Source organism: Tympanuchus pallidicinctus, unplaced genomic scaffold (assembly GCF_026119805.1).
Source record: "Tympanuchus pallidicinctus isolate F22 unplaced genomic scaffold, pur_lepc_1.0 scaffold8, whole genome shotgun sequence".
Taxonomy (NCBI): Eukaryota; Metazoa; Chordata; class Aves; order Galliformes; family Phasianidae; genus Tympanuchus; species Tympanuchus pallidicinctus.
In genome coordinates, this window is record NW_026294802.1 from 13,149,866 (window position 1) to 13,177,736 (window position 27,871).

At 44.9% G+C, this 27,871-nt stretch overlaps 2 protein-coding genes across 6 annotated transcripts in view; one reads left to right on the plus strand and one right to left on the minus strand.

Moving 5' to 3' along the window:
* Window positions 1–27,871, minus strand: part of MFNG (MFNG O-fucosylpeptide 3-beta-N-acetylglucosaminyltransferase) — a 194,203-nt gene that overhangs the window by 38,198 nt on the left and 128,134 nt on the right. The gene's annotated exons all lie outside the window — the stretch shown is intronic.
* CYTH4 (cytohesin 4) lies at window positions 115–27,839 on the plus strand. 5 transcript variants are annotated; one of them, XM_052668735.1, is made up of 14 exons: window positions 115–250; window positions 15,168–15,250; window positions 15,767–15,826; window positions 17,453–17,566; window positions 17,796–17,862; window positions 20,877–20,995; window positions 21,373–21,453; window positions 22,115–22,227; window positions 22,790–22,938; window positions 24,375–24,486; window positions 25,009–25,085; window positions 25,432–25,503; window positions 26,307–26,461; window positions 26,766–27,839. In XM_052668735.1, exons 5-14 carry the CDS (start codon window positions 17,848–17,850, stop codon window positions 26,836–26,838), a joined length of 966 nt encoding a protein of 321 aa, XP_052524695.1. In that variant the 5' UTR covers window positions 115–250; window positions 15,168–15,250; window positions 15,767–15,826; window positions 17,453–17,566; window positions 17,796–17,847; the 3' UTR covers window positions 26,839–27,839. The 5 variants fall into 5 exon arrangements, with proteins under 5 accessions (XP_052524695.1, XP_052524694.1, XP_052524693.1 ...); XM_052668734.1 differs by having other exon boundaries at window positions 118–250; window positions 17,453–17,553; XM_052668733.1 differs by lacking the exon at window positions 15,767–15,826 and having other exon boundaries at window positions 118–250; window positions 17,453–17,553.

A 27,871-nucleotide genomic window follows, 5' to 3' on the forward strand; every position in this document is an offset into this window, starting at 1 on the left:
CCGCATGTTTCAACCCACTGCCTTCCTGCCCCATTCAAGCCAACAGCTGGGGGCACCAAACTGCTTTTGCATGAGAGCTGAGGCAATGTTAGAGAAGGGTGAGAAACTTGAAGAGTGGGCTTTCCCCTCTCATCTTTAGCATCCAGAGTTTGAAGGAGGGTAAACAGGCCTGGGGATCTGCAGTGAGAGTAGCAAAGGACATGAGGCAGTGAAGATTTCTCATGTCTTCCCTGTATCAAAAGGACAAGAGGTAATGGCTTCACATTGCTCTGGGGGAGGTTTAGATTTAATATTAGGAAGAATTTCTTCTCTGAAAGAGTGATGCAGTGGCAGAGGCTGCCCAGGGAGGTGATGGAGTCATCGTCCCTGGAAGTGTTCCAGAACCGTGTGGATGTGGCACTGAGGGACATGGTCAGTGGGCATGGTGGGAATGGGCTGGAGGTTGGATTGGATGATCTTGGTCTTTCCAGCTTTAATGGGTCTATCTCTCGGTGTCAGTGGTGAAATATTGAGAGAAATAGTGTTTTCTGCAAAGACTGAACAAGGAACTTAAGCCCCTTGGAAGCAGCATCTACCCTGTGGCTGCTTGTCCCACCACTCCTGGAGCAATAAAGTCCTGTCCCTCTTCCTCATCTGTTCCTGAATTACTAGTAGGAAAAAGCATTGAGTGTATCTATGTGTTTGTCATGAAGAGGAGTAAACACATCAGAGGATGTAATGAATTTTCTTTCTCTTGCTGCTACTAGAAAAGCTAAGTCTTGTGCAAGAGAGTCCCCGCAAACCATTTTCTCCCTGTCCACTCTGTGCTAAAGCAGCCCATGAGATAGCTGATAGATTTCCTCGTCTTGTCCTCAGAATTTTGAAGAGTTTTAGAGCTAAGCAACAAAGAGAGGGACACAATCACCTTCAGAAATAAGAGACGTGGAGCTCTACTCCTTCTTTTCACTCCTCAAAATGAGTCTGAAGCTCCTCCTTCCCCTAGCTTGCAATGCTATGCCTGGAAAAAAGTGGACGTGTTCATGTCTTCAGCCTGAATTGGTGGGTAGATAGATAGAGGCACTCTTGAGAGAGGAAGGGATGTGGTGACACAGAATTAATTAGAATTTCCAGGTTTGTCAGGAGGCCTGTTAGGCCGAGAACAGTGGGTGTTAAGCCGGCATGTTCTTGAAAGAAGGAATGCTGAGGGAAACTGCTTTTCCAAAGGTTGGTGACCTTTGTGCTGCTGCAGCCACGGGAGGTTTTTGCAGTCGACCCATTCAGGTGTGTAGCACTTTCCTATCCGTCACTTAATGTTGGCTGCAACCCAAAAACATTCAACCATGGAACGTTTCCAAGCCTTGCGGCTGTGTCAGAGCACAAAACTAGCAGCTGTACTAGGTGTTCCCTCTGTGGGTGGTAGGGAGTGGGGGAGGAGACCCACTGGATGCTCTGCAAGAGCAGGAATGAGCTGTAGAAATGCAGGGAATACAGGTCAGAGAAGGACAGAAGAGAGAGTCACAAAGGCTGCTATAGGAACAGCAGCATTAGGAACTGGAAGGGGCAGGCAGCTGCAGAAATATGATCAAGCAGGAGGTAGAGACTCAGTAGAAATAGAAGATGGCTACTTGCCATCTTAGAAGATGGCTCAAGCTTGACATCAGTCCATTTATCAAAAAAGTTTGAAAAACTGTATCACATCTGTGCTTGGAAGGTTTTGGAACACTGAGCAATCCAGTATTTAAAGGGAGATTATAAACAGGAGGGAAAACAACTTTTTACATGGATAGATAGTGACAGGAAAATGGGGAATGTTTTTAAACTAAAGCAGAGGATATTTATATGAAATGTCTAAGGGATGTTTTTCACTGAGGGAGCAGAGAGGCACTGGCACAGCTGCCCAGAGAAGCTGTGATGCCCCATCCCTGGAGGTTCAAGGCCAGGTTGGATGGGGTTCCTGGGCAGCCTGAGCTGGTGGGTGGCAGCCCTGCCCATGGCATGGGATTGGAACTGGGTGGGCTTTAAGGTTCCTTAAGGGCTCCTTAAGGGCTGCCAAACCCTTATGTGATGCTATGATTCTATGATTCTATGATTCTATGATTCTGTGACCTGATTGGAGTTTGCTCACAAGTGGATACATTGGGAACTCTCTGTGGCAGATTTCTGAGTGACAACTCAGGGTCCCTAAGGATTCAGGGGCAGGCAGTCTGGGATGGGCAATCAGGAAACCCCTTCCTGGACATTTCTGAAATTGCATTTGGAATCATCATATCCAGAAGAACATTTCTATTTCTATCAGATCTTCTGTCTGAAGTTTTCAAATACCCCGGAGTGCATGGCAAGATGCAGGATGGCAGGAACAGAGAGTGGTCACCTGGGGTGGAAAGGCTGGGGGTTAAAGAGATGGAAAGAGATGGAGAACATATTGAGTGTGAATTGGGACAGAGGGATGGTCACATGAAGACACTTAGTATGGGATCCAGGCTAAGGCATACTGGGTGAAAACCTGCCCAGGGATACAGTGGGACCTGCTGGCAGAGATGAACAAGGACCACTCACCTGCTGTCAAGATCAAAGCAGTTAGGCAGAAGGGACTGTAGAGAACCATGCCCAGATGAGCTCCATTTCAAAGACACTGCAGCTTTGTATGGCCAAAACTGAGCTGTAGAAGTCCTGGCAAGGTGGAATTTCTCCATCCTCATTCTGGGCAAATTGCTTTTGGAAGATAATTGCCTGCTACTGGTGTGGATAGCCAGACCAGCTGGCTTTTCCTCCAAGTCAGAGATCTGTGTTGTGAATTTATAAACACCCCTCCTCTGCCAGTCGCTCTGCAGAGGAATAGCAGAGCTCTACATGCAGAATTTTAACAGTTTTATTTCTATCATATTTAAATTATTAAAAACAGGATATTAAATTGAAATAATGCACATTATAATAGCTCTGAGAACAACTGGTGCCTGCTACACTGAAATATCTCTACTGTGCATGCTGAAGGGATGAAAACTGAAGGCTGAAAGGGAAGGAAACTGAAGGAAATTGCCTCCTAAACCACTAAGTGAGCCAATACAGCTTTTGCTGCTTTGATGTGCTCTCACACCACCAAGAGGTGCTCTTGACATTAGTTTCCTTCTTCATGGGTAGCAGGGTCGAGGAAAGGCAGTCATCTGGGTTTTCTTGTTCCCTTTGCTGAGTTTGAGGAAGACACTAATAGGGAAGAATTGCCCATTCTGAAGGACCCATCTGCACTGGGTTTGCATAGCACTCATGTAGGACAGTAGGCAAGGGACAGTATGCATGGCATTACCATTTTTTCCTCTAAAAAATGAGTGGGAAGTTTGGCTCACACCATCTCTCCCTCTTTTTCTATGGTATTCTGCCATAGGATAAGACAAGGATGAGAGGGATCTGGATCTTGATATAATTTATGTTATCTGAGCTATTGCTCAGGCAGTCCTGTGTGGCCGTGAGATGTTTTCTGTGTGTGCTGGGCCTCCATCAGAGAAGACATTTATTCTCTGCAAACTGTCCCAGTAACGTGATGTATTTCCCTTTTGCCTCTTCATACTTCCCCTTTCACACAGCTTCATACCATCTGTCTGCTTGCTACCTTTAGTTCTTTCTTTGCTTCTATTATTCTACGAAGCGTCCACCCCTCCATTTTGCTGCCAACCCTCACTCTTCACTGCTGTGGTTTCTCAGTGTCTGCCATACTTAGTTGGGAGCAATCAACTCAAAGCTGAGATCATAACTGGAAGGGGTGAGGCACCTCAGGCCATAATGCTCTTTCTAGTATAACTATACAGGGCAATCTCTACCCTAAATTTAATCTGTCAAGCAAAAGCTAATATATTTAAAAATAAATTAATAAATTAATAATTAAAAAAAAGCTTCCAATCCTTAGTTTTGGACACATATTGCTTCTAGACTTTCCTGGGATCTAGCCCTACAACAGCCGTGGGGCAGTTGGGGACTGGTCTGCCTTCCAACTGAGGCTGCTCTCAGCTTTTTTGTTTGGGGCGAAATAACTGCTCCACTGCCATCCTCTGTCTGGGGCACTGAGAGTAGTAGTTTCATCTCCTTCATCTCTTCTCCATGATGTGCCTGGATAAGCAGAAGATCATGGTGTGGTCCTCTGAGCATTGAGGTCCTTGTGAGGGCTGATTTACACCTGTATTTCCCTCACTTGAGAAGTTGTTGGCAGATTCCTAAATCATACTGATTTTTTTTAATTATTTTTTTTAATGGCTTGCTCTTATCTGCTTCTCTATTTCTGCAAGTCCCTGGTGATTCAGATATCAGTTTCCATTCTTACAGTTATTTTGTTCTCAGCCAGTGATATCTCCCACTTCACAGATACCACTCTCTTACTTAATGCTGATAAATACAGATCAATATCTGACTGTGCATCCTTTCTCCCTAGGTGCTGAAGCGGTTCAATAGCATTTTTTCATGTATCTGTTTTAGTGGAGAGGTAACTGGGTCTGAAGATGGCATGTGAAAATTCTAATTTAGTGTAAACTGCTTGACTTGACTTCTTTGCATGTTAGCAGTCTTCGCTGCGCTTTGTAAAGCCAGATCTAATGCACGTCTTTCCATGGTAAGCTATGGGATCTTCTAGGAAGGTGGAAGTGAAAAGAGCTGTTTAGTGTACTTAGGAGGTCTACAGCTACTCTTTTACAACACCAAAATAAAATCTTTCTTGCCTTGAAAATGTAGACGTCATAAAGCTTTAAGCTTGCCACAGTTCTGAGTCCAAGAAAAAAACTACTTTAAGCTCTTCATTTGAGTTTATCAGAGAATATGCAATCCTTCTGCAGTCTTTGTAACAGTCTGCTGTTCTTTTACCCCTATGGCCTCTTTAATTACTGTATCTCTACCTTTAGAATTTATTCATGTTCACTGAATTAGTAAAAGCTTTTGAGAACAGGCAATGTCAGATAATTTGCACTAGAATCCTTACCTACTACCTGCACATTCCCACGCTGAACTATTGCTCTGCCTATCGCAGTCTATGTTGCTTCTCACACTGGACAAGGATTAATTTGTTCCAACTGTTAGACGAAAAATAAAACGTGTCATTGTCTTTTCTATAGTGCTGTTTTGCCATGCATCAAAATTATGTGTGTGCAGATCATAATCCCCACAGTAATAAGCGTTATAAATAATAACTATTATATTCTATCCTGACATGCTGCACTCCCTCAGCCCAAATGGAATTGCAGTCTAAACCCCCTGATGGGGCTATTGAAGCTGTACAAACCTGTACTTTGCCTCTTTGTGTGCAGTTGTTGCAATACAATCAATGTGGTCAGAACCCAGCCATATTCAGCATTAGCTTCGTCACTGTTTTTACTGCCTTGAAAGTAATAGGAAATATTTGTATTTCCTTTCTATTTACATAATTATTTTAAGTCTGTATTACTAGTCTGCCTAATGTGCCATGCTTGTTGAGATGAGAACTGCTGGCACAGCTTGGATGTCCAAGTTTCAAACTTGCACAGTCCAGCTTTATATATTTATATATAACCACAGCTGGGAAGGATGTGCAGTGTCAGTACCAATTACTGGATCTAACCTCAGTCCACTATCAAAAGTACTACTTTCCAAGGATATGTCTCTTCCTCTCCCTGTTCCCAGTGGCTCTGGAGGCACAGGAGAAGAACTGCTTTACATGTGGGCTGGTAAGCGTGAAGGAGAGTGGGGCCAAAAAGGGCCAAATCTGGCCTCAATCCAATCCAAGACATACCTGGCCTGTCCTAGTCTCCTTCAGTTACCTTGATATTGTGCAGGCTCCACGATGTCCCCATTCCCTTCCAGTCTTCTTTTATTGACACCGCTTCTCTCGCAGTTGAGTGAACTTTGTTTGCAACTCTGGGCCAGGAGTCTCTATTCACATCTCAATTCTTTGTCTTGTTAAAATAACATCTGTCACCTGGAAAATATTCTCTGGTTCTTCCTCCAGGCTTCTGTTTCTCCAAGAAATGCATTCCTTTTTGAGATAAGCCCTTGATCTGATCCGGGTTATTCTTTTCCCAGATGTTGCTGTTTTTTTCTTTTAATGTATAGTCCACAGTTTTCTCTCGAAGGAGAAACACTGAAGAATCAGTGTTCAGAAAGCCCACATCTTGAACATAGGCATCTTTCAGCACAGGCTGGATTTTTGCTGCTGCTTGTCAGATTTTCCTTGCTTAGTCTGTGTTTGAGCTAGGCTGTATCTATGTTGACCTTGTTGACACCAGTGGAGAACCCAGGTGCTCTGAGCCTATCAATCTGAGCTAGCTCTCACCACACTGTAAAACATCTCACTCTCATGCTCTCTAGGGTACATGTGGTATTTCTATGACTTTGAGGTATAATTGTTTTTTCCGTGTTTTTTTTTTCTTTCTTGTTTGTTTATCTGCTTCCTTCGTTCAACCTGCATCTCTCCTGTTCCTTCTGCCTTTGTTTTTTTATCCTACTTTATCTGCTCCCTCTTTTTTTTTTTTTTTTTACTTGAAATAATGACAGAGATGTGTTGTAGACTTTTCATGATATTTTCAGGCCATGATCACAGGAGCTATGTTATGTACATTAAGGGCATTTCCAGATACATTGCTGACTGGGATAACATTGCTGTCCTCCTGACTTCACCATAAATCTCTGTTGTCCATCTGGTATACACAAGTATATTAACTTATCATCTGGGTCTGTTTCCCAAGATAGAAACTGGTTGTGTGCTTTAAGGTAAATCTAGAACCAAAGTGTTTTGTGTATGATGTGAATGAGCAGGGGAATAAATTTATGGAGATGGAGACATAATTACTTGCACTTTTGAAAGAGATGCTCTAGGCTTAGTTCAGTAGCACAGTGCTGTCTTGCTTCTTGTGCCCCTTTATGAAAACATCCCTTGCAGGTATTTCATTATTGCATGAAATCAAATTATGCAGTTTGCTAATGGTGTGTGCCTCATTCCAACTCCTTTAGCTGATATAAATTAGAAGCATTTAAACTGTTTCAATGCCAACCACTGTTAAAATCCATTGAAATAAATTTAGAAGGGAAGGGAAAGGAAGGGAAGGGAAGGGAAGGGAAGGGAAGGGAAGGGAAGGGAAGGGAAGGGAAGGGAAGGGAAGGGAAGGGAAGGGAAGGGAAGGGAAGGGAAGGGAAGGGAAGGGAAGGGAAGGGAAGGGAAGGGAAGGGAAGGGAAGGGAAGGGAAGGGAAGGGAAGGGAAGGGAAGGGAAGGGAAGGGAAGGGAGGGAAGGGAAGGGAAGGGAAGGGAAGGGAGAAATAGGATTGTTGGAAACAATCTTAAAAGATCATCTAGTCCAACTGCTTTGACACTTCGGGGCTAATCAAACACTGAAGTATATTACTGAGGGCATTATCCAAATGCCTCTGGAATGCTGGCAGGTATAAAGCATAAACCACCTCCCAGAGAAGCCTATTCCATTGTTTGACCACCTTCATGGCACAGAAATATTTCCTAAGATCCAGTCTGAACCTCCCCTGGTGCAGCTTTGTCCCATTCTCTTGTGTTTTATCACTGATGACCAGGGAGTTCAGCACTTCTCCATTTCACCTCCTCAAGAATCTGTCGAGATCAGTGAGGTTGCATCTTAGCCTAATTTTTTCCAAAATAGAGAACAAAATATCCTCAGCCTCTCCTCACAGGACGTGCCTTTCAGCCCTTTTACCAGGACCTTTTACCCTTCCAAGTACCTTAATATCCTTTCTATATTGTGTAGCCCAGAATGAGTAAGTAAGGTCTCAAAATAGAGTAGTCAGTGATTGCAAGCAGAAGATAGGCAAAGCTCTGGGAAGAACAAAACATCAAGGAGTTAAGATATGAAACATAAGTGAATTAGAGACACAGGTACAGGCTTTACACTGGTCTCTGCTGGAGAGGCTGAGTGTTTTTGCAGTGTACAGAGGCATCCATTTTGGTGTTTGCAAGCTGCTTGTGGTTTGACCTACCACAAACACATGCATATGAACAGATCTGACCAAGTTACCTATTTATGTCAAATGTGCTTGAGGTAATTAAATTAGCTCTTTCAAGACAGTAGCATAGGTTGGCATATCTTATTGATGTCAGCTGAAACACTGTTGAAACTTCTTTTCTTTTTTTAATGGAAAAAAAGAATGATGTCAATACTGGAGGCAAAATGCTGGATCCAAACCCAGTAGAGGAATTAGGACATCAGCTGTGAGGCAGTGAATTCTTTTGCGATGCATCTTGAAATCCCAAGACAGGTTAAAACTCTTAAGACTGGGCTCTTGGCAAGGTATGGTCCAAAGGCAGGCTTCTCATTAACTCTAAGAAGCTGTGCATGCTGACAGTTAAAGCAGACATGGGTACGATAATTCAGAAACAGTTTGCATAATCAGGCTTTCTTTCTTCTCCTGCCTTTTTTCTCTTCCAAATAAGCTGCTAGCTTCTCCTCTTAAAATGCTTACCCTGACCACAGCAAGTGAGTGGTGAATCTTTTTGACTAACTCTTCCTAACAATTAAAAATTATTTGTGACCTTGTTTACAGCTGCCTATGTGAAGCCACTTGGAATTTATTTTGCCTCTTGACATAATGCCTTCAGTGTTGGGATATCTCCCATTTGTTACTGAAGGTGTGTTAAAACACTTGTCCTCTCCAGTAGCAGCAATGAACCTGTAGCACAACCATGGGTAACAAACAACAAATACAAAAGACTGAGAGGAAAGGAGGGCAATTTGTGTTTTTCTCTATGAGGTTGAATGGACCTCAGACAAACTTTCCACAGGGCCTTTATTTACAGAAGATCTCAGACAAGAATGAATTAACAGGAACATGGGAAGGTTGTAGCTCTTCCTTTTCTAATGAGTCATAGATTTTTGATCTCACATAAATTCATTCTAAGTGATGGCAAGTGCACATAGATGTCAGCTGGCAGTGTGTAATGCATCTGAAGGTTATCTCTTATTTTTCTACACATAAGAGGCTCTTGAAAACCGTACCCTGCTGTCTCATGGAAAGATGATATGTAGAAGTCTGGGCCATTTCTCTTTCCTGCTCAAAGTCTGCTGTGAGTACAGCAAGAGCTAGGAGTGCTATTTCTTTAGCACTCCTGTGCATAGAGTGCACAGGGGGGGTGTTCCTCAATAGCTTCAGTCCTGATACAGGAGGCAAGACACATCAAGCCACATCTGATTAGATTTTTACCTTGATCCATGTATTCACCAGTTCTTTTGGCTCTGATGTGGTGCTCTCCCATAGCCTTCTCTTTTTTTTTTTTTTTCTTTTCCCCCACACATTACTTTTGTCAGAAATCTACTACATACAGCAAGAATGTCGGTGTACATGGTAACCAAATACAACTAACTCAGGGGGAAGTGAGAGGAACACAGCCTTCTGAGAATATGTGGAATTGATGGGGAAAGAAAGAGCATCTATTTGCCTCTAGTGACAGCTCTTCCAAAGGCAGAAGTACTGCTGAGCCTCATACAGGACTTCTTTTCTCCTCAGTTCACAGCTTTTTGGTGGAAGAAAGGAGTAAGACAGTGGGTAGTGAGGGAGGGAAAAGGAGAAAAAAAAGCCCTTCTCCTTCAACCAACCTCTAGAATGTTCATTCATACATACTCTGCTGCAGAATTAACACAGAAAGAATCTTTCCTTTCAAATAAAACCATTTCCTGAATCAGAGGGGTTTTCTGAATCAGGATCTTCCTTTTTTTCTCCATTCACATAGGAACATCTCAGACAAAATGCTGCAGTACTGTCTCTGCGAATGTCAGTCCCCCCAGACACAAATGTGGGCTCACACATTCCCTCCAAACCTGCTGGGATGGAAGTACATTCATGGATTTGCATTTCAGAAGTAGCCAGGGAGCTTCTGTAAGGCCAGATCAGTTTGCACACAGTTTCCCTCACTGATGCAAGCTCATGCAATGTGGTTGGAGGGATGAGGCGGAGCAACAAGGCAGCCCGTCCCCCTCATGCTGCTGCGATTTTGGTCTCTAGCTCCAATTTGTTTCAGTTCTGTGAAGCATCTGAACAAGCAGAAGGCAAGGAGAAACACAGCCCCTGTGGAAAATACATTAGGACTTTCAGGATGGACTTTTGTCCTGCTGGTAAGACTTCACCGTCTTTTGTTTTGTTTTCTGTGCACAGCCTGAAATCCCAGTAGTTGGAGTGGATGCTGCAGCTAGTGTCAGGAGGAAGGAGATGGTGGAAGATCCCTGGTGGTATACAGCTAATTGCTTGTCAGCCTTGACCTGTATAATTTTACTTGCTCTCCTATAAGCCAACTCCATTCACATCAGGAGAAATTCTCCCACTGAAAATGGTCTTTGTATGGAGAATGTCTATTGCTGTGGTCCCTTGTGCAGTTGTGATCATGACCTGAGCTGCAGAAACGGCACAGGGATATTAAGAGTTTTATGTGGCACTTGGTTGAGTACCTATAACTTTTGTCTTCCCTTCATGCAGCCCTGGCACAGCTCACAAGCTCCTCAGTGGTGGTTCCCTGTGGCCTGCAGGAGACAGTTTGCAGAACTTTTCATGCAGCTGGGTGTCCCAGTGCAAGCAGTTTGCTAGGCTTTTGGCATCTTTGCAAATACACTTGTTAAAGGTGATTATAGGTGATTATACTAGGGTTCCACCACCTCCAGGTGGGCCTGCAGGGTCCCAAAATAATCTCTAGGGCAGCTGCAGATGGGGAAGATAAGTCACATCTGAAGAACTGAGAGAGATCTTGGGTTTTATTTTCCTAGTTTGGCAGATGGTGGATAAAGTGGTTGGTCTCCTGCAGCGAAATGGAGGCTTCTGGACAGAACTTTTTCAGCATCCTGGCTGGGGAAGCTTGATGTGTCTTTAAGTCTGAGCAAATGCAGAGGACAGAGGAAGAGGATAGGATTTGGGCTCAATAAGCACCAGGCAGAAAAGGGATGATCTCGCAATGACTGTGCTGTGACTCATCTGTCCTGGCCAGCTCTTGTGTATACGATGTAGAAAAGAGAGAGCTCCTAGATGGGTAAACAAGGAAAGAGCATGAAAAAACAGCGTACCAGGCTTGCTTGCCAAGGAAATTGCTAGGACCTGTGGGAGCAGAGCTTTTGTGGGCATCTGGCTATGCACATTGGTGGAGGCGGTTCTCTTGAGAGCAGCTGGTCCTCACTACCTGAAAGAAATGATGGACCAAATTACTGCAGGACCAACTGGGCAGGAGGAGGCAGAATACCTCATACAGATGGTCTTTCACTCAAGCTATGCATTAACAAGCTATTTAAAATTTACACACTGTGGTAGTGCAATGGGATCCTGCTGAGGAACGATGTGAATTTGCTCAGCTTTGGCTAATGAACAGCAGAAACTCCACATCTTTCCCTCTGTAGATGGAATGTGCAAATTCTACCTGTGTGAGCTCCAGCTTAGATTTCTTCTGTCACAGGGTGGCAGAGAACTGAGAACTGAGAACTGATTGAGTGCAGGAGGGAGATAGGTTTGGCTGGAGGGAACTGGGGAACTTCACGGCTTTCTTCTACCAGTCTGGCACTAAGATTGATGATAGTCTGCAGTGGAAACAACACAAAAGTCATATCAAAAAAGGAATGGAAATTTAGGTGAAATTCCCCTACCAGACAGCCTCAACCAGGCAGAAAGTGCCCACCAGAATGCTCAGCTCATGTGTTGCCATGTGTGGATGTGCCTAAACCCTTTAGCAGCCACACGTGTTTAAAAACCGTTTGGATGTGGCGCTCAGGGACATGATTTAGCAGAGGCTTGTAAGAGTCAGGGTACCAGGGTTAGGTTGCGGTTGGACCTGATGATCTTGAAGGTCTTTTCCAACTTGAGCAATTCTATGATTCTATGATTCAGAGCCCTGCATTGCCTTGCAAATGGGCCTGTGCTGTCATACCATGTGTGGGTAGCATGTAGATCGGTTGGTATCCATTCTACAGACACTGCCATCCGTGACAATCTTCCTCTGCTATTTCTGCAGCCCATCCTTCAGCTCTCCTATGTACTCACATCCCACTCCAAATGCTACATGCTCATGCATATATTTTCACCTGGGATTGAAGGTCTCACTTAGCATGTGGGCAGTTCTGGACAGCTCGTGTCAATGCAAAATGAGCTCAGCACCACAGTACTCTTTGCTGGCTACATGAGCACTCAGACTTTGGGGTAACTCCATCCTGCCCTCCAGCTGGGGATGCTGAGGGCATCAGTCACTACAGCTGAAATTGAAGTCTGTGTTTTGTTTTGAGAGGCAGCACAAAAAATACAAGGCTGGGCAATTGAGGAATGGTCAGGTCTTTGTATCTGAGAATGCTCTGAGACTGGAAAAGCAAACTAAAGAGCAGGTGAGAGTCCCGCATGTGCTATCCTTTCAACATCTGCTCTCTGAAAATAAATTCCAAGCAGCAACTTCAAGTAGAGGATGCCTGCTGATATCGACATAGTGAGCTGTGCATGGGCCAGCAGAGTTTGGTCTGGGTGATAACATTCTCCTGAAAGCTGTGGGTGTTTTTATTCGCACCTGTGGGTACTCTTCATCAGTGTGAAATTTCCCTTGTGCAGAGAACCCTGAAAAGGGCTACGCTTCATCTGTGCCCTGATCTAGTCCTAGAAAGAAGTGGAACTTACTGGTACTAAGGACTTTAGGATGACACTGAAGCCATTCCTCAGTGTTCTGGTGCAGGGCTGAATTCCCTCTGCTTTGCACAGTTTGGGAGTGAGCAAACTGTTTTGCTCAGAACCTCCCTCTCCAGTTGGTGTGGCTCATTTTGAAAGTGGAGAAGGAAGGAGAGGCAAAGCAGTCTGCTCCTGTTCTCTGCTTCTCGCCCAGCTGCCTCTGCAGTTTTCTGTGCCTTGCTGTGGACAGTTCCCCAAACGAGCTTTTTGCATTCACTTCCCCTAATTATAGACCCCAATGCATGCAGTAATCTTGATGAAGAACCTCAAAATAACCTTAAGCAGTGTTAGGCCTCCTGTTAGGGAGCAGAGTAGCATACAGGAACTGACCTCAGAATTATTTTCTGAAGAAATCAGAGACTTAGTTTAGGAAACTTAGAAAACCTTACAAGGACCTTTTCTGCACTTTAGTCTAAATTGCCTTGAAATTTTTCTCCATGTGCTATTTTCCTTTCTATTTTGCCCTTTCCTGTTTATCCATGACTTGATTCCCTCCCCTTCTCCATGACTCACATGCATTTTCTCCCCCGACGTAGTCTTTCCCACATGTTTCTCACTCTAATACACCGGGCAGGTGAATCACTTGGGACATGAGATTTTCAGATGTTCAGGAGGAAGGGAGATAGAGTTATTTACAGTGTCTGTGGGGGTCGTGTGGGTGAGATGATGCCCTCTGGGAGCCTCAGGTCTCTTTGAGGTGCGTTAGGCTGCTTCAGTAGATGTGGAACAACTGAAGCAAAGCAACCAGACACCGCAGTCTTTGCGCGTGGGGTGGGGGAAAGGGAGGTTCCTCAGGTAAGTCCTGCTGCAGTAATACAGCACAAAGGGTCTGAATGAGAATTTGCCAAATAATCACCCCAGTGATTCCATAATTATCAGACCCTGCAGAGGTGAAGGAGATAAAGCTGGAGAGGCTGAATCTGGCATCATCTCCTGCAGGCTCAAGAGCTGTGGGAGGCAGCTGAAAGCCCAAGCTCTGCTCACAGGCAGGGCTGACATTCAAGGGGAAGTCAGCAGCCCGCCTAACAAGCAGCAAAGCCACTGAATGGGGGATTAGGTTTTTTACCCTCTCACATTCAGGTTTGTTTGTCTCAAGCTGCTGGGTTCCACAGGTTTTCCTGCCCTCTTGACTGGCCTCAGCGATAGTCAACTTCTTTCAGCTCCTCATGAGGGCTCTTTGCAGATCTGGGAGGGGAAATAGGCAGTTCCCATTCCTGTCTTCGTGCTGGCTGCTGGCCCAGTGCTTTCCCCTCAGAGGTGCAGTGGCCTCTCCCCATGGCTGCAGGACGGATGGGGTACAGCCTTGTGTGACAGCACATGGAAACCCAGACAGACAAAGGATGGGGGATGTCCATGCTTGGGGAAGGCAGGTTTATCTGAGCCATTGTGGACATGGCAGGAAAGAACCACACGGACTCCAAGATGACTTTGTCCTCTTTTCCTTTCCTCTGTCTTGTCTTGTTCCTTCCCCTTTTTCCCCACTCATATTTATAGCATTTGTTTTTCATGTGAGTGCCACACTAAGACAATTTCCAAGACACTTGGTGCCACTTCCCCTTTTTCCAGGAAGATGAGAGGCCCAGGGGATTTTGGCTTATGAAGCAGCAGGGCAGGGTGTTCCAATAACCTAATGTGACTTCCTGGGAAAGCTTTATTTCTCTGTGTGTAGGATCCTCACTGCAAGTTGTGCACTGAGCTCCCAGCAGCATCACACAGCCTTCAGTCTGTGTGTGTCCCCTATATTTTCCTGGGGCTTACCATCTGCTGTGCCTCTCTGTGGCTTCAGCCTCCTCGTTCTCCTTGCTGAAGAGGCTCTGTTTCATCATGATTATATTTAGCAGCAGTGCTGTCACCCCAATTCTTCTAGGCCTTTTATGAATCATGTTGTGGTCTCTTAGGCTGTTATCTGTTTGACTTCCTGTGCATTACAAGGAAGCCTGTTCGCATTTCTATATTGTCTGTAATCCACAGGGGGGAGGAGGGCAGAATAACAGCCTCCCACAGATGCTTCTTCTTCAGCAAGGCTTTCATCCCCTAGAACCTGTCCTCAGACTTGAAAGTCCTTGATTCTCTTTCTTGAGCCGTTTTTGACTCTAACTGTGGTGGGTCAATCAATGAAGCTAGTGTTTCTTCATGGGAGGTTTGGATGTAGATGGACTATTTAGGTCACAGCTTTCTTGTGCAAGAGGTCTTGTACATTGAGGTGACTGACACAAAAACCACCAAAGAGCATTTGGTAAAGGCTCTTTGTTGCGCTTGCAGTGAGTAAACCGGGTTGTGTAGGCAGGTGGGTTGCTGCAAGGTTAGATCAGAGGGCTGCTAGCAGAGAAACTGGCTGTGAGGCAGGGTATAGGGGGCTGCTGCTGGCTCTGGACTGAGAATCATTTGCAAGACAGAGCTCAGGTTCAGTGGTTACAACAGCAGGGAGCATAGATGCAGGAGCACAGATATCAAAGCTGCTGAGGCACTGAGAGATTGAGGCAGCTTTTCCTGTGATATGTTGGCATCAACTATTCTCATAGGCACCTGTTTGCTCTTCCAGGGTCATCTGACCTGAGTGAGGCTGAAGAGGCTGAAATAGAGACAATAAGGCAGCACAGAGAGGAGCTCTTGGAAGACATTAAGGTAAGAACTATCCTGTTCCTTCCATCGTGCCTAGCCTTCTCAGAGCTGTCTTCACCAAGGAATCTCTGCACATAACAGTCCTGGCCATGCAGAAGTGCTTCTGTACAGGGCATATTTGCTCTGTCATGATCCAACTTGAATTCTAAGCTTCAGTCTGCCCTGACATACTTGTCACCAGCACTCATCCAACCTGTGATACTCTCTGCTGCGGGACTCATCAACCAACATAATGGGATATTTGAGAAAGGGTTGGCAGTTCATTAACAGGGATTGCATATTTAGGGTAAAGGAAAGAAATATGACTTTACTAAGTCATACAGTCAAGGATTTGACTCTCAGCATTTACGGTTGTTTTGAATTATCAGTCACCTTACCAGTTCTCTGATGCATCCCTCTGTGATTTTTAAATTTTTTGTTCTTTGTGTGGACCTTGCCAAGTCACTTTTGAATGGTGTGATGGATGGGCCTTCAACACAAACCTCCGTAGCTGAATTTGCTTTTCTTCTTTTCCTTTAGCGGACTCAAACACTACTTCATTGACTCCTGAAGAGCCTGAAAATGACAAACTGAAAATCAGTTAGTAATATCACATCATATCCACGTCATGCATGGTGGTGGACATGCATGGACAGCTTTTTCTCTTCTACACTATCATCTTGCACTGATTTTTCCACAGCATGAGGAGATCCAGACTCCTAGGGAATGACTGAAGTATTTCTTCATATAAAGAATTAAACCAAATTATCTGTGACTTCTCACACTTGCAGACTTAGCATCCCTGCTGCAAAAACAGAAAGGCATCATGTATCTTTTTCAAGAGTCTGTGGATGCACGTGCATGTAGTTTGCTTGTGCAGTTTTCATCTTTTCAGTTTTCAGGATGGGCAATGGGCACTGTGGGACACAGGATATTTGAACACAAATCCTACATTTTTTTTAACCTACTCTGGGCACAAGAAAAGGTACTAGACTACATTGACCCTCATTCTAAAACCCACAGCCATTAACTAATAGGACAACTAATAGTTGTCCAGTGGAGCAGAATGAATTAAGGTGAAAGTGCAGCTAGAAATAGAACTTTTTTTTTACCAGGTGGATTTCTTCATTAACTATTTAGCAATACTCTTTATCAAACAGACTTGAAGGGTGGTGCTGTCTGGGAGAGAGAGAAGGAATGAGGCTGAATTTCATCTTACTGTTATAGAGAGAAACACAACAAAAAGACACAATCATTTGAAATTCAGGAGATACGATCACAGCTTTGTGACATTTGTGCAATACCTGAAGCTTATTAAGGAACGCTTTCAACTCTGGCAGACTGATGAAACAAAATGGAATGAAAGTAAAAGCAGAACTTTGAAGTTGTGGGATGTTGGAGAACTTCACAGTTTCTGTACCAAGATTCATATCATAGCTGCATCCTCACTCCTAGCTGAGGCTAGATTAGTCACATAGCCCTTCTTTCCATGCCTATTCAGTTTGTTAAAGAAATAAATCAAGAGATTCCTGGAAGAGGCATGTAAAGAAGCACTCTTGCTCTGAAGGGAACCCAAAATGCAGAAGGAAAACAAGGAGATGCACAGATCTTGGTTTCCTTGGAAACACAGAACATCCAGCCAAGAAGGCTACCATTTCTCGTGGATCTAAAGGAAACATTTGGATCTTAAATATTTTTGTGTCCTCCTCTCTTCTTTCTCCATCTAAAGACAAATATCCACTCACTGGTATTGAGTGACAGGAGCATTAGAAAGTATATTTCTCAACTTGGCCACTTCAGATCCACATTGACCTCCCAGTTACTGGTTCCATTTCCTCTGTCCTGGATGTGTAGCTGGGCTGTGCAAAGCAAAATCTAGAAGAAAATATGTGCAGTGGAGGGAGTGTCATATCTGACATTGTTTGAAGAACTAAAATCAATACTGGGATGAGTTCTCTGACTCCTTCAAGCTGACTGAGCTTGATTTTCCAGCCCTCAATGACAACAGACACAAGAATATCCTCTGCCCTTCTGTCCCATTTCTTTCAGCTGAATTCCAGTTTGGATGGGCAAGGTCACCTTAGAGCGATGCATATTTCACAGAAATCCTTGACTGGTTCTGAAAAGCTGGCCTTTTCCTATGATGGAGAGATGAAAGAAGACAGGATTTGTACATCTGCTGTTTTTCCCTTCTCTGCCTTCACCCTCTTGATATTTCTTTTGCAGAAGCTGAAAGAAGAGATTGCGCAAGTGTTTACAGAGATTGAGGGCTTCCAAAACGCAGAGGAGAGGCAAGAGGCAGACCAGAACCCTGGTGAGAGGACCAGGTAAGTGAGGCTAGTAAGTATTCCTTTGTTTCCAAAACCTCCCTTAGTGTTGGGAAAACAGGAGCACTAATGGAATTTGTATCACAACAAAGGCAGGAAAATGAGGCCTGGAATGTCCTTCTGTCCCCTGAGATTTCTCCCCGAACAGACGCCCTCCCTTGATATCTGAGTTGCCTTGTGAGCGTTCTAAGTGAAGCATGGCCCAGTATTCTAAGTTTGGCTTTTCTTCTTTTTGTTTGTAGCAAACTATCACAGAGGGATAAACTTCTCTCTGTGGGTCGGAAGAAATTCAACATGGATCCTGAAAAGGTAGGATCTGATCATTCCAAATTTGAGGATAAATCTGTGAGGAAGTGTTTCTGTTGAGTACTGGTCCCACCCATGCCAAGGGAGCTATTTCCATGGACTGTGGGGCTGGTTTCCTACCTTACCAAGGCTCTAGTCAGAAGACTAGAACTTCTTGCCTATTTCTGAAATATTCTGATAAGATCAATCTGTATTGCCTCCCCACATCATGTGTCTATAGAGAATTTCAAGAACTAAGAGAATTTCGAAACTAAGAGAAATAAAAGGCGGACAGCTTAACACTGTCAGTGTGTCAAGAGAGCTAAGCTTTCTTCAGTCCACCTCTTCTTGCTTGTGTGACGGTCAGAATTCATAGAATCATAGCATCATTAAGGCTGGAAAAGACCTCTAAGATGGTCTAGTCCAGCCATCCCCCTATCACTAATATTACCCACTAAACCATGTCCCTAAGTACCATATCTACTCTTTTCCTAAACACCCCTAGGGACAGTGACTCCACCACCTCCCTCCCTGGGCAGCCTATTCCAGCTGCAGAACCACTCTTGAGAAGAAATTCCTCTTAATATCCAACCTGAATCTCCCCTGGCACAAACTGAGGCCATTACTTCTCATTGTATCCCTATTATGAGGAAGAAAAGGCTGATCTCCACCTTGCCACAACCTCCTTCCAGGTCATTGTAGAGAGTTAAAGACTTCCCTTGAGCCTCCTCTTCTCCAGACTGAACATCCCCAGTTCCTCCAGCCACTCCCCATCAGACTTGTGCTCCAGACTCCTCACAGCTCTGCTGCCCTTCTCTGGACACACTCCAGGGTCTCCATGTCTTTCTTACAGTCAGGGGCCCAGAACTGAGCACAGAACTCAAGGTGCAGCCTCACCAGAGCTGAGTACAGAGATACGGTCACCTCCCTGCTCCTGCTGGCTGCACTACTTCTGATACAAGTCAGGATGCTGTTGGCCTTCTTGGCCACCTGGGCACACTGCTGGCTCATGTTTGACCATCTGTTGATTAATACCCCCAGATCCTTTTCCACCACTCAGCTTGGTCTTGTGGAAGCTCCTATAGTTGGTCTCAGCTCATCAATCTAGACTATTGAGATCCCTCTGAAGGGCCATCCTACCCTCGGGCAGATCAACACTTCTGCCCAACTCGGTGTCATCTGCAAATTTACTCAATCCTCTCATCCAGATTGTCAGTTAAGATATTAAATAGGACAGGCCCCGGTACCGACCTTTGGGGAACACCACTACTGACCAATCACCAGCTGGATTTAACTCCATTCACCACCACTTTCTGGGCTCAGCCATCCATTCGGGTTTTTACCCAGTGAAGATTACACCTGTCCAAGCCACAGGCTGCCAGCTGCTTTTAAGGAAAAACCAGTCTGCACTGAACAATTGTTCATTGTAGGCTAACTGCAGCTATCATCTTGGATGGCTGCTGGTCTGAGTGACAGCTTTACATGCCTCCCTGCTGAGACCATGAAGATGTCTTCCCCAGTGTCTACACTGCATCTGACGTGCATGCCAGCCTCTGGACATCCCTCTACCAGTGGGAGCTGTCTTTGAGCACTGATAACAGTACACACAGATCATGTGAGAGCGGATTCTCTTTTTGTCTTTCTGTCTGACCTTGGTTTGAGGCCCCAGAGGCATCTCTTGCTATGGCACTTTGCCATGACATGCAGAAATGCCTGAACTAATCCTGACCCCAAACCGTTTTAGCATTATTAGTTCAATGCTGATCAGCCTGGTCAAACTGCTGTACTATGTTCCTATATTGATTTTAGTTTAGAACAGGCACACACAGATCTCTGTTTATTGCTTCCCTTTTGGTACAAACTGGAGTCTTGTAGGTCTTGCAATGCAGGGAACTTTCTTTGTCCCTGCTGAGGTTATGTTTCATCTAGGCAATGTTGATGAAATGAGTTCCCATCTCCAAGCGCTCAGGGTAAATTCCTGAGGCTACGGGAGGTAAACACTAGAAATACAGCTGAACAAAATCTTCTGGGAGAAACATTCTAGTCTGAGAAATGGAGCTCCACCATCACTGCAATAATTTGCAAAATTAAATTGATCTAACTGAAATTTCATCTGGGGAAAAAGGAAGGAAAATAGCGTGGAGAAATCTCTCAAACATTTCAATTTCTTCCTTTGGAACTGATTTTTCTTTGGAGCATTTTAGAAATATTTTCTTATATATTGCAAGACAAAGTGAACTGATTCGGTTGAAGCAGAACATTTTGATATTTCTAAAACAATATTCATTCCTTTACTGTATTTTGTGAGGAGAATTGCAGTGTGGTCTGAAGAATTGCAGTGTTTCTAGATAGTGCTCTTAAGCTGAACAACAGCTCAAATTTCAATGACTTTGGAAATGATGGAATTCTCTCTAAAAATAAAATATTGGCTGTTTGCACAACCTGATTCAGACTCTCTATCTTCCTTAAAGAACACACTCCATCCTTGTTGGCTTGGGAGAATGGAGTTTACCAGATTGCTGACTTTTCTGTTCTGTGGCCTGCAAAAAACTTCAGGAAAACGACACAGTCTCAGGCCTACGTTTTTGCCTGAATACTTTTTTCAATAACGTCTGCTTATTTATTTTCGAACAATATTTTTTCTTTAAGTTTCTTTGGTTAAACCTGACTTTTAGGAGCAGAACTCTAAAATATTTTGACCAAGAATGTTAAAAAGAGCCCTTTTGACTTTACTTTAAATATACATGGCTGTTTGAACTTTTGAGCTACACTGCCCTTTTCTGTTTGCTTGAATTTCCAGTTCAGTGAAACATTTGTCCAAGTTTAGGGATGAAATGAGCATGACACCAGCCCATCACAGTAGATAAAAATGGTGGGAATAAGAAGGAGAACATGACCATGATCTCCCATGGAGGGGTTGAGGAATAACAGGAGACAATGCTAACAAAGCCAGTTAAGTCTGACATTAGAATATTAAAGTTCTAATTTCACAACAACATAAAGATCTGTCTTACTTTGCTGTCTTGCTTATCCTCCAGGGGATCCAGTACCTGATCGAGCAGCAACTATTGTCCTCAGACCTGCAGGAGATTGCCAAATTCCTCCACAAGGGTGAAGGCTTGAACAAGACAGCCATTGGCGATTACTTGGGTAGGAGGTAAGAAACCAGCTGTGATAAAGAGGTCCTTTGGATGCCCTGTTCTGCATAATCCCTCTCAGCCACCATTTTAGATGACCTTTGGCAGATGCTGAGACTGAACATGACCTCACACTGCAGTGGGCTGGGTGAGCAGTGGACACTGGGAGATGTCCTTTAGAGTGTGGCTGAGGGTGGCTCCATGGGTTATCTGTCTTTCCATCTATACTGGAGTCAGTCTTCTCAGACAAGAGTGGTGCCCATGCATCTTGGTTTCTTGCTGGTTGAGGGGAAAGGGAGTCTGGGAGGGAGCAAGATGCGTGTGATCACACCAAGGAGCATCCAAATAGAGCAGGGACACAGCTCTCTACTGACCTTTTCCCTTTCTCCTCTCCCAGAGACTCCAAAAACATTCAGATTCTCCAAGCCTTTGTGGCATGTCACCAGTTTGCCAACCTCAACCTGGTGCAAGCACTAAGGTGAGTGTTCAAGAAGTAAGAAATGGAGCAGGAACCTGTTCAGCCACTGGGTCTTACCACACAAAGAGGTCATGAAAGCCCCAGTGAGATGAGATTGGGTTTCCCAAGGCCATGCTGTGTGTGTTGGCTCTAGGCTGTTTTTCTGTGAATTGTAAACACACCTTTCTTTGGTGGACCTCTTTCATGGTATTCTGAATGGACTAGCCTCATGCAGAGAAGATGGGGATAGCAAGGTGGGTTGTTGTGATTTCAGTGGAGGGTAGGGACAGGGTAGGTTATTTTTTGTACTAGGAAATACATTAGCTCACGATGCCCATTATGTCTGTGACAAAGTGATTCTGTCCTGGAGCATCTTGTTCTCTTTAGGCAGGCCTTCTGGCAGGGCTCTCTCTTCAGGTCCCTGATATCTTGCAGAATGCTCAGTAGGGAAGAAGAGTCATGATTTACAGGATGCTTAGCTCTGCTTCTTTTTAGAATGTTTAAGGGTGAGCCTAGGAAATTTTTAGAGAAAGGAGCAGATCTCCTGCTTGATGTGCTGCATTGTTTTCCTGCTGTGATGAGACAACTTCCTTTATTTCCATGGTGTCCCATGGGCTGAGGGAAAGGATAAATATTCCTTGTACACAATCTGACTAACTCTCTGGCATGCTACTCCTGCTAGACAGTTCCTATGGAGCTTCCGGCTGCCTGGGGAAGCACAGAAAATTGATCGCATGATGGAGGCCTTTGCCAACTGGTACTGCAAGTGTAACCCAGGAGTATTCCAGTCCACAGGTATTTACAGGGAGAAGAAGGCCTATAAAGCAAAGAACCTCTATGTGTTAGAGAGAGGAACCTTCTTTTCCCAATCACAGGGCATAGAAAGCGTCCTGTGAAAGTGAGGATGCTGTCTTTCGTGTTCTCTTACCTGAAGCTAAAGGAGGCAGACCAGAACTTTTTGACAGGCTGATGGTCTTCTGTCCTCTTTCTTCTAGTGTACTCCAGCCCGTCCCAACAGGGAGCAGGCTTGAGAAGTGCTCCCAGCCCCACGTGAAACATACCTCCTTGCATCATGGGTACCACTTACAAGCATGGATCTGTAGAAACTTGCTAGCAAAGCTTTTACCTGACCAGGTCTGCCCAAATTGCCTACTAGGGAATCATATCCACCACAGGAGATCAACTCTCCTCAAGTCCTGTCTGCCTCTCTTACACCAGGTAGAGGGGAGATCTCCTCCTAAATCTGGAAGGTTGAAGCTGTTCACTAGCAACTGGAAGACTAGTCACCTGTTAGCATGTGGATTATCTGCTCTCTAAGAAAAACACCATCAGTACTGGTTTTCTTTCTCATTGACAGATACATGTTATATACTCTCCTTCTCCATTATCATGCTTAACACCAGCCTGCACAACCCTAATGTGAAAGACAAACCCCCCTTTGAAAGGTTTGTGTCCATCAACCGAGGCATCAATGATGGAGCAGACCTGCCACAAGAGCTCTTAAAGGTAAGAAAGGTTTTGATCTCCCATTTTATCATCAGTCCCTATTTTCTCTCTGGGTCAAGCTTCACCGTGAACATAAGGTCCATTGATCTCAGTGTAATATAAGACTACTGACCTTCTGCCCTGTAAGGGGAGAGCTGCTCAAGGAAAAAGGTATAAAATGGAAGCTGGAAAACATGAAAAATGCTTTGGAAAGTGACTGCAGACATGCTTGTTGGTGAAGACATGTAGCAAGAGAGACATTCAGAGAACAGCAGTGAACAGTGGTAGCCTTCTACACAGGAGCAAGTATAAAATCCTGCACCTGGGAAGGAATAACCACATGCATTAGTGCAGGTCAGGGGCTGACCTGCTGAAAAGGAGCTCAAGGAGAAGGACCAGTGCATCCTAGTGAACAGCAGGTTGGCCATGAGTGAGCAGTGTGCCCTTGTGGCCCAGAAGGCCAATGGTGCATTACAAAAAGCATGACCAGCAGGTAGAGGGAAGTGATCGTCCCCCTCTCCTCGGCCCTGCTGAGGCCACATCTGGAGTGTTGTGTCCAGTTCTGGGCACCCTGGCTCAAGAAAGGCAGAGAACTTGTAGAGAGAGACCAGGGGAGGGCCACCAAGATGATGAGGGGCCTAGAGTATTTCATTGGTCAGGACAACAGAGCCTGACCTCTTTTGCACAAGAATATATCTGTGCAAGTAGCACCATCAAGCCCAAAATGAATGCCAGAGGCTTTTAGAACACCTTTTCCAGCACCGTTAAAGCTCTCAGCAGTCCATACCATCTCTGATCCCAGAGGATGAAGGTGCAGAAGGGGGATGGAGGCAGGAGACACAGCCCTTATCAAAGCTGGAGCTATCAGCTTCCCAGGGGCTCAGCAGGCACAGGGCCATAGAATCATAGAATCATCTAATTTGGAAAACATCTTCAAGATCATCAGCTCCAAATGCCTGGGTTCTGTGAAGTACATATCTTTATGGTTATGCAGATGCATGTGTTGGTCTTTGCATTCAAGTTCTCAGCAGAATGTTTGGTTATTGGATGGTACACCACCAACCAGGGCCTAAATGGGGCTGCAGTCACTGTCACCCCCCTCCCACCCTCTAACTTCGTTAGTGCTACCTTGTTATACCCTCAGCAGTCACCATAGGACACGCTGTGGTCAATCACTGCTGCCAGTCCTGATGAATTACATGGTTTCCGAAATGGATTTCCTTTATTTTTTACTCAGGGTGCAGAAGAAAGCTTGCAGTCACTCTTGAAACAGTTTGAGGTGTATATTGAGGGCTGTTGAGAGCTCACTATTACCTCCTTTCTGATTCACTCACCTGCCCCTGGGTAGAGTGATGTACCAGATGGACCTGAAATGATTGTGTACAATTTTTGTCAGAAATTTGCCTTTCTTTCTTTTTATTTTCTCTTTCTCTCCTTGATCCAACGCTCTGGTGCAGAATCTGTTTGACAGCATAAAAAACGAGCCATTCTCTATACCAGAAGATGATGGAAATGATCTCACGCACACTTTCTTCAACCCTAACCGTGAGGGCTGGCTCCTGAAACTAGGTCAGTGGGAGCCTTCCTCTAACTCCTCGGGATTCCTCACCTTCATGCCTCTGTCACATCACAAATTTCCCCCAGAAACCCACTCAGGCATCCAAAACTCACCCTGGCACCAGCATCTCCATTGTCCCTCCCTCCCGTCTGGTGTGGTGGGCTGAGGCTGACACCTGCTGTTGAAACCAGCCGCCTGCTCTCTCCTCTTCTTCTGGCCCTGCTCCTACAAGTCTCTCTGCTCAAAAAACAAAAACAAAGCAAAACAAAAAACAACCACCACCAACAAAAAAAACCTGTTTCTATATATATATATATATATATATACATCCCCTCTCCCCATCCCTAGCCTCATCACAGCAAAATCCCTCAGCATCCATCATATGGTGGTGAGTACCACTGGTACACTGGTGGTAACGACCATGGTTTTCTTCTGGGGACTGATGGCTACAGGGAGAGTGTACATGTGTGTGTGCAGAGTAGGGTTGGGGGAAGGACAGCTAGGAGTGAAACTAATGGATTTTGAACCTTTAGGAGGACGTGTGAAAACCTGGAAACGTCGTTGGTTCATTCTGACGGATAACTGCCTGTACTACTTTGAATATACCACGGTAAAGGATGAACTCTAGGTTGTGAACTTGTACTGGGTGGTTACAAGCATCTGAGGGGCCGGGGAGGATAGGGGCTAAGACTGCCTCACACCAACAGACTGAGTTCAGACCTCCTTCCTTTCATATACCATTTCCTTGGCTGTGGTCTGGAGATAGTCTGTGCACCAAAGCTATTGCTGGGATCTCTTGTTATCTAAGGTTCCCATAATGTAAATGTAGGGATCTCCCCAGGCACACACTGCTTTTGTTTTTTTGTACAAAGGTGCACATGTTGGGGAAATCAGAGGGGCTATGGCAAAAGTGTAGGGATGATGTTTGGTGTTAATTCCTGTTTCTTTGACTGCAGGACAAGGAGCCTCTGGGTATAATTCCCCTGGAGAACCTATCAGTCCAGAAGGTGGATGACCCCAAAAAGCCAGTAAGTCTCGTTTGTTTGATATTCTGCCAATAGGAGGTTGGTGGGAAGAGAAGGTTCTCACAAGCTGGTGAAGGCTGAGGTGGCTTTGAGAAAAGGGTGTAGTGGGGAACAGCAGTTTCCCAAGCCTGCGTGTACTATACTTCTCAAAGGGGAGGTGCCAAACTGGGTTGGAACCCACTCTAAACACAGTTGTACTTTAACAGACAACCACTGGTCTGAGAACCATCCTTTTACTGGCTTAATTGTATGTACATATCTGTATGTTGGAAGAGTTGAGTACACAGAGCTGGCTTCTACATATACTGCACCAAAACTCTCCATAATGAGTTACATGATGTGTACTCCAGGCAGTGCTATGGTATGAAACTTTCAGGAAGTGACACTTTTCCTCTGTGCATCTTCCATGGAAAACCACTTTGAGTTTGGGAGAAGTGCCATTTGTCTTGTGGTAGCAGACAGAAGAGAGGATGCTGTGTCTACCCAAAAGTGGAAGATATTCTCATGTGTGGAGCAGGATGACAGATGCACGCATAACTATTGCTACTTCACCTCTCCATAACACCTGTTTTTATGTCCAACCCCTCACAGGAGGCATGTGCTTACCTAAGAGGGATAGCTTGAAGATCTAACTCATGGGGCGATTCTTGGGGCAGGGAAGATGAGACCCCGTAGCATTGCAAAGACAGAATGCTCTTGTCCCTTTTGAAATCTTTCTGAGCCTGTCATCCATGGCTGAAAGCAACATAGCTTCCTTGATCCCTCCTGTCATCTGCTGCAATTCCATTTTGTTCCCTTTCTGACAGAATTGCTTTGAGCTCTTCAATCCCAACTGCAAAGGGCAGAAGATCAAAGCCTGCAAAACAGATGGGGATGGGAAGGTGGTTGAAGGCAAGCACCAGTCCTATAAGATCTCTGCAGCTACACCAGCAGAACGTGATGAGTGGATTGAGGCAATAAGGTGAGGAGACCTTAACTGGAAGCCTGAGCCTGCCAAAATGTTCACACAGTTTATCTGGCTGCTGGGGAATACAGCGCGAAAAGGGGAATGAAAATAACTGTTTGTAGCCTAACAACCACTTGATGCCAAAGAGTTTCAAGGTCCCTTCTGGAGAACCTCTAGACACAGCTTTGATCTCTCCTATTTGCACTTCTCCACCCCTACTTTTTGGTGAGCTGTTTCTCTGTGCAGATTTAGTAGGCTGCCTGTGTTGTTCTCTGGCATTAAAATTCTTGCTCTTTCTCTCATTTCTGCCTATATTCAGGACTAGCATCACACAGAATCCTTTCTATGATCTCGTCTCTGCCCGAAAGAAGAAGATTGCCAACAAAAACTGATCCCTGACCTGGTCGCTGGCAGCAGGAAGATGTAGTTGTTGAACAGCATCTCTCACATGCTGGGCACTTTCAGGGAAGAAATTTGGGAGGATTGGCTCCTTCCCACTTGGCATGAAGATGACTGACAGGACAACTTACCAGATTTGCTTCTTCTCCTTCCAACCCAAAGGCAGAGGAGCAATCCACTGAGGACTGTCAGAGCTGTGGGCACAGCACTTCCCGTGTCATAGCTCAGAGGCTAAACGTCAACTGGCCTTTGGCTTCCTCCATATTGATCCAGCTATGAAGGGCAGGATTTGAGGAGAGACAAGAATGCCTCCAGAACACCTCCAGCCTGTAGCTGATCTCTACAACCATCAAGTGAAGGTTATTCTTCTGTGTGAATGCTATCGAGACAGCAAAGCATAGTCCAGTCAGTTGTGGAGTAGATAAGATCCATTGGTTTTTCTTCCATGAACAGATGTGTTGTGGTTGTGTCAAGGTGGCACTAATGTTTCAGGACTCCAGGGTGAAACCAGAGCACAGAGGATAAGAGTACCTCTGTGCAGATCTCTTCTTTGCCAATTCCTATAGCCATGAGGGCTGTAATTCTGGGAAGTCCCTGCTCTGCAGCTGAGTCACAGGTTTTAGGAAGTAACTGATGTTAGATAGGAGATAGGGTGCACACTCTGTGTGGAGAGGTTCCTGAGCAAGGAAAGCAGCTCAGGGTCTCTGTCTCTGGGACTGGCTTCTCTTGCTACTTTGGGACTGGCCATAGGTCTCCCCCGGGAAGAACCCCAAATGCTATCTCTCCTTCTGGCTGATGGCTACCCAGCAAGCATTGCTTGCTCAAGATGTGTATCTGAAAGGTCTGCAGCCAGAAGGCATGATAAATCAGAGGTGCATTTACATACACACACGAGCATGGGCACACAGAGGCATTCCCATCTTCACAGATCGGTTTCACTTGGAACTTGCTGTTTTTGGCTCTTGTGTGAAGAAATAAAAGTGTCTGAAACAAACGGAAACCTCAGGGCAGCATGATTATTGTGGT